General features: G+C 34.5%; 1 protein-coding gene across 1 annotated transcript in view; it reads left to right on the top strand.

Moving 5' to 3' along the window:
• CWC22 (CWC22 spliceosome associated protein homolog) overlaps window positions 1–5,432 on the top strand; it is a 71,410-nt gene extending 65,978 nt beyond the window's left edge. The window contains exons 18-20 of the mRNA XM_043999186.1: window positions 815–916; window positions 1,036–1,241; window positions 4,036–5,432. Coding sequence (XP_043855121.1) covers window positions 815–916; window positions 1,036–1,241; window positions 4,036–4,619 — 892 coding nt within the window. The 3' untranslated portion in view covers window positions 4,620–5,432. The remainder of the gene's footprint in view (window positions 1–814; window positions 917–1,035; window positions 1,242–4,035) is intronic.
• The last annotated feature ends 568 nt before the right edge of the window (window positions 5,433–6,000 follow it).

Genomic DNA, 6,000 nt, shown 5'->3' on the forward strand with positions numbered 1-6,000 from the left:
TAAATTTTAAATTATAAATTTTTAATTTTAACAATCAGATACCCTGTCATGCATTGATTGTGCAATAGTTTCTGGATGACCTTTTCTTAGACTGGCAGATCAGTAGAGGAATTTATCTTTCTTGGCCACCTTGGCCCACTTGATCTCCATTAGACTTTTTCTTGTGGAATAACATGCATCAAAACTTCATTCTTAGGATGATCTTAATACTAGAATAACAAATACAGACCTTTCTGTCACTGAGCAGCAATGATGAATGTTTCTACAAAGTCTGAAAATTGACCAGAGCACAAGACTCTAGTTATGTTGGATTTTAATAAGAAACATATCAGTATTTAAAATTTTCATGTGTTCTATATGTTTATAACATTTATACTTGTGAACTAATTAAAGTTTAAAACTGCACAGTAAACCAGTATATCACTTTATGGTTACAAAGCAACTTCACATCCATGATTTCTTCCTTACAGCAGCCCTGTGAGGTAGGCAGTGTTAAGTGCTTACCCAATTTTGCAGATAAAGAAACTAAGGCTCATAGAGCAGCTTTATATGATCTGTTCAGTCACACAGGTAGTAAGTGATTTACCTGAATTTTCTTTTCACTGTACCATACTGTTTCACAATCAAGTCCATCATGCTGTTGTTGGTTTCATGCAAACCTAGTCTAATACTGAGGAAATTAATTAATTGGTTTGCGCTATATGTACTAGTACTTTAAAATTTTAATACATTTTCAAAGGTTTTCTATAAGAATTTTGTATTTCAGTATTGAGGTTATATGCTACATTCAATTTCTATTCTGATTCTTTATTAGAACATTGCAGCCATTTTTTGAAGGATTACTACCCCGAGATAACCCAAGAAACACTCGGTTTGCCATCAACTTCTTTACTTCCATAGGACTTGGAGGTTTAACGTAAGACATTTCTTTCTTCCTGAAATTCTATTACATTTTAATTGTATATTCTTTAAAGTTATAATTAACCAATACTTGTTTTTGAAAAGAAACCTAAATGAAATGTTCTTGTTGCGTAGGGATGAATTACGAGAACATCTAAAAAATGCTCCCAAGATCATCATAGCAAAGAAACAGGATGTTGAGTCTTCAGATTCCTCCTCTTCCTCCTCTTCATCTTCAGACTCTGAGTCCTCAGACTCTGATTCTGATAGCAGCGACAGCAGCTCAGACTCATCTAGTGGCAGCGACTCCTCATCCACAAGCAGCCGTAGCTCTGACTCAGGTATTGAAAACAAATACATGAAGTTGGCTTTGCTACTTCTATCCCATGTGTCCTCATGATGTTTTGTGCCAGCTGGGGTTATTAAGGAGCTCAATATTTTAGTTCAGTATTTCCCTGTCTAATATTTGTAATACTGCAGTTTGCTTATTTTAATCTTCCTTGGAGACTAAATCATTCAGCCGACATTTATCCAGTGCCAGGCTGTGCTGTAGTAGGTACTGGAGATACAGAAACAAAAGTGAAGCTATCTTAGCCCTCAGGGAGCTTACATTCTTTTAGAGAATTAAATACAAAGTAGTTACAAAATGATTTCCTGAGGAAGAGAGGTAGGTTCATCTGTGGTGATATTTTTCTGGAAAAAAGTTTTCTTGAGATTCTGAAATGCTATGGCATTTATGATCTAGGGGACTTAATACATGTGTGTGCATGTACATAATATGTATATACATATACATGGTATGTACATACATGCACACACACACACCACCTCTCAAAATTGTCCCTTTTGGCATAGGAAAAACTGTTAAAAGGTCTTTAGGTTTGCATTGTCTGAAGGATTCTAGTTTTGGTTCTTCCAGAAGCCTGGTTGTTGTTTTCCCTTGTATTCTGTTTCCTTTCTTGATGGCTTCTTAGCTAACAATACCTACGGATTGTATTCTGTTCTTTTAGTCCAGTGGACTGGGAAGCAGCACTATATATTGCCATACAACATGAAGTCAGATAGATGGCCTTGTTTCCTTGTTCCTGAAAAGTTTCTTTGGATGTAGTAATCTTTTTCAGATGTGAACAGACAATATGACAATCAGGCGTATGGGGCCCCATTATGTTTTTCAGAAAAGATGTTTTATTTTCTGATGAAAAGCCTGTTTTTGACATGACATGATAAATACTGGTCATTTAATGTTCACCTAGTCTGACTCTAAAAAAAAAACTTGTTCTTTCATTGAGTCTGTTTTGGGACCAGATGATAACACAGCATGAACTTCTGTAGTAAGGAAGCTTGCTGATTCAAAATTAATTTGATTTATTATATGATTTCAACAGTGACTTTTTGTTAATAAGTCAGTAAGCATTATATAGGTAAGATATGCATATGGCATCATATCATCATGGTGAAATTGTTGCAGCTTTAGTTGACAGTACCTGAAGTCATTGTTTATCATTGTAAAGTTAGAGCGTTGATGATACTAAAGCACAAGGTGAGGGCATGGTGTATCAGGGTCAGAGAGACGTTGGTTCAGCAAAGAGCCAGATGGTTTCTGCATGGACAGCTGCAGCACAGTCGAGCTGCTTGATAGGAACCAGAGAGGTAAGTCCTTAGTGACAAACTGACTGATTCTGCAGTCTGCTAGGGTAAGCATTGGGAGGGAAATGATGGAGGTTGCTACGGGGTGGCAGTATTTTTAATTTAAGATATTTTCTACCTTATTTTCATTTTGCTGTACATGAGCCAGTACCGTAAAGAGAATAATTTTGTTCATCTCAGAAATTTATTTTGCTTTATGTACCCAAACTAGAGAAGCACAGCAAAAATGATTAAATAATTGGGTTGTAGCTAAAATTTGAGATAAACAATTATTTTTGTGACTTACTATTCATAAATGGTCTGTTATTTTGAGATACTTTCTCAGAAAGCAAATGCTTATAATTATGGTTTTATATTTTAATAGAACTTAAAGTTCAATATAGTTGATACTGCTTTGATAGTACATGAAAGTAAAACTGTTGCTGCCATATTAAGGCTCTTAATTTGAAGGAAAAAACTTTTTTTGGCTACTTTGCTAATAATGTTCTAGTCCACTTAACAAAAACAGATCAAGGCCCCAAATAGCTCTTAGAGATGTTCTTATTATTGTTCTGTGTGTATACCTGTGAGAACCATATCTCATCGAAATGTTAACTAATTAGCAACTCCCAAACCTCCCTATAACAGTCTATTACATGGACTTTTAAGTAATCATTAATGGCTGGAATATGGTGGCAAGATGCCTATAATCTTGTAACTGGAGAGTCTGAAGCTACTGGATCACAATCATGTGTCCATGCTATAAATGACAGAAAGAGTAGGTCAAAATTCCAATGCTTGGTCAAGTTAAACAGACAGTCTCAACAAACAAAAAAAGAGCAGAAAAAAAAACACTAAAGCTAAAAATAATAGAATCTTTAGTAGGATATAAGCTCCTTGAGGGCCAGAATGAGTTTTTCATTTTGTCTCTGGGTCCCCACTTTCTGGTACAGTGCCTGGCACATAGTAAGCACTTCATGAATATGGACTTGGTTAGAGGAATAAAGGAACTGTTTAATGCATTACTTCAGCCCCAACATCTTCCAAAAATATCGTTGACTTTGTGGGCTTTTGATTCTGGCAGATCTGGCACAGCATAGATCCCTTATCACCGAGGAGAGAATGCAACATGTGGGGAGCTTTCTTTGACTTTTCAGGCATAACTCTATTTTGGAAATACAGTTATAAGAATGCATAGATTTCTCACCAGTGGTATAAAATCTGTCATCTTTGCCTTTAGTTTATCTGTAAGAAACAGAATGAAGGGGATCAGTGTGACATTCCATGCTTATTTTGTGCCTGAGGATCACAGTCATTGCTCTTTTAAAAAATAGCTATAATTGAGAGTTGTTCCTCAGATAAACTTGGCTTTCCTCCCAATTCACCTGAGGTTAATAAATTTTTACTCTTTTGGCAAGCTGTGAATGGTATTATTTTTATGTATTATAAATTAAGAAATTAGATTAAAATAAATGTTCATTGCATGTACTCTTTTGTTTTCACTTTTAGGTAAGGATAAAGGTAAAAAAGGACAAAGTAGAAGGCAAAATAAAGAAACAGATAAAACAGTTAAGAAAAAGAAAACAAGTGAAAAAGAACACATGGAGAATAAAATAGAAAAAAGACAGCAAGAAACAAGGACTGAAGGAGAGAGAAGAGCAGAAAAAAATGCAGACCGAAATTTAAGAGATTCAAATTGGAGAGAGAACTCAGCTAAACATGCCCCTGCCAGAGATACCACTACAGAACGAAACAGTCACAGGATTTTAAAGGACAGAGATCATGATAAATACATAGAGCCAGAAAATAAATCTGGTGATACCAAAAAGAGGAGAGGAGAAAGAAGAAATTCTTTTTCTGAAAATGAAAGAGAAAAACACAGAAACAAAGACAGTGAGAATCATAGGAGGAAAGAGAGATCAAAGTCAAGAGAAAGGAATAGAAATAATCCACACCACAGAGATGAGGAAGATCGACATTGGAATGGGGCAGAAAAGGAATCCGAAAAACACAGCAGACGTTCTGAGCAGTCCCGAGAGTCAAGGAGGAATCATGACCGACGAAGAGAAAACTCCCCATCAAGGCGAAAATAATTCTGAAATGCCTTATATTCATTCTAAACTGAATTTTTTTACATTTATTGCTGAACTTTATTTCAGAAAAGAACCTTTGTATAAAGTACTGCTTTGTATTATACATTTTTAAGAGGTTTTCAGTGAAAGGTGTTTTATAATCAGTCCTTCCCCCACCCAAACCCTCTCCCCCCTTCAAAAAAAACCAGCTTTTCTCCCTTGGTTAAACTTATTTGAAGAGAACATTTTCACAGAGAAGAACATGCTTGCTTATATTTTGTGAATAAAATTGTCAAACTTTCACTGAATCAAGTGTATTTATCAGTAAGAAAATTATTTTTCTGTAAATATTTTCTGGTAGCCTGAGGACATAATAATATGAATTTATTCATTGTTTTTTGTTGCAGTTTTTAAAAGTTAGAGACTTAATTACAAGTTGCATATTACATCTAGGACAATTATAGGCAAGCACAGCTTTTTCCCCCTCCCAGGAATATTTTGTTGCTTAGGTGAATTTTAGCTTTAAATGATCTTCATTATATATCAGTTATGACCTCTTTTACTTTACTGATAACATATCTTCTAACTAGATTTCATAACTGGATTTGTTTTCTACAGCACCATTCTTTTAATCTTACAAATTATTACAGCAAGGTAATATATTTATTTTTAATGGGGATTAATATATCATTGTGAAAGGACATGTAGTTGTGAGAAATATGAACATCATTACTGTGAAATTATTCAGATTGTTTTGTGTGGATAAATTTAAAGCTTTTCATCATTGTAATTCCCACCATTTGAAACACATCAACTTATTTTTATATTTTTTTAAAATAAAATATTTCCTCTGAGAAACCAGATTTTCTGATACACATCTTCCCTTATTTTCTATTATTTATCTATCTCAAAGGCTGAAACTCATTTTAAGCAACAGATTTTATTTCAAAATCTCTTAATAATATTTTGTCTTTAGCATGCAATGATTCAAATTCCGGGCTTTTGTTATAAAACCTGGGCATAAAAAACATGACTAAATGTTAATAGAGTTAATATAGTGTCAAAGTAATCTTTTGACTAGTGTGACTTAAGGCTTCTGTTTAGTTGGGATATTAGTGTATAAACTGCTAAGTCTGGAAGGAACTTACATCGTTTTGGCCCTTCCTCCTAAACCAAGATATCACCACACCTGGACCAACCCAGGAGGATGCAAATGCAACATTTAAAAAAAAATATTGAGCATACTAAGAGTAAGGTACCAACAAATACGTTGAGAGCTTGAGTCATGGAGAGTCTAACATGATCAGAAAGAAACCTAGCCTACCAAAATCTCCAAGTTCATCCTGTAAAAAAGTAGACCATGCTATCTAGCATGTCTGCAGATATTTCATTAATGCAAACA

The sequence above is a fragment of the Dromiciops gliroides genome, chromosome 3, assembly GCF_019393635.1.
Source record: "Dromiciops gliroides isolate mDroGli1 chromosome 3, mDroGli1.pri, whole genome shotgun sequence".
Classification (NCBI taxonomy): domain Eukaryota; kingdom Metazoa; phylum Chordata; class Mammalia; order Microbiotheria; family Microbiotheriidae; genus Dromiciops; species Dromiciops gliroides.